Below are 706 nucleotides of genomic sequence, written 5' to 3'. Positions count from 1 at the left end.
GAGACAGCGCTAACTTAAGACTAACTGATCTTCTGTCTCCCTGCAGGCCATGAGGTTTCCTCCTAAAGCTTATAACAAAGACCTGGAGTCAGCAGAGGTAACGCACACACACACACACACACACACACACACACACACACACACACACACACACACACACACATACGCACACACACACACACACACACACACACACACACACACACACACACACACACACACACACACACACACATACGCACACACACACACACACACACACACACACACACACACACGCACACACACATACGCACACACACACACACACACACACACACACACACACACACATATCTGATAATAAGCATGAAGCAGCAGAGTGTAATACATCGCTCTACCAGCAGGTGGCGTTACACTCTGTTCATCATGTGACCAGCAGCCTTTCAAACGTTCATTATCGGTTGATTATTGGTTATTGATGGTTTCAGGAGCGCCGGGAGCGGGAGCAGCAGGATCTGGAGTTTGCTAAAGAAATGGCCGAAGACGATGACGACAGCTTCCCATGATCCTCTCTGCTGGGACAGGAAGTGTATTCGTTATTGATCGGTTATTACCCACAATGCCCCAGCCCCCCCCCCTCTTCTTCTTCTTGTCTTTATCTGATGTATACGCCTGCTGTGACCTTTGACCTGTATTCCGAAACCAATAAAAAACTGTTTGTTTA

General features: G+C 47.9%; 1 protein-coding gene across 1 annotated transcript in view; it reads left to right on the top strand.

Moving 5' to 3' along the window:
• psmd3 (proteasome 26S subunit, non-ATPase 3) overlaps window positions 1-706 on the top strand; it is a 16,320-nt gene extending 15,614 nt beyond the window's left edge. The window contains exons 11-12 of the mRNA XM_053338116.1: window positions 47-97; window positions 471-706. Of these exons, the coding sequence (XP_053194091.1) occupies window positions 47-97; window positions 471-548 (129 nt within the window). The 3' untranslated portion in view covers window positions 549-706. The remainder of the gene's footprint in view (window positions 1-46; window positions 98-470) is intronic.

Source organism: Scomber japonicus, chromosome 18 (genome assembly GCF_027409825.1).
Source record: "Scomber japonicus isolate fScoJap1 chromosome 18, fScoJap1.pri, whole genome shotgun sequence".
Lineage (NCBI taxonomy): Eukaryota > Metazoa > Chordata > Actinopteri > Scombriformes > Scombridae > Scomber > Scomber japonicus.
This window is presented reverse-complemented; position numbering and strand designations above follow the sequence as displayed.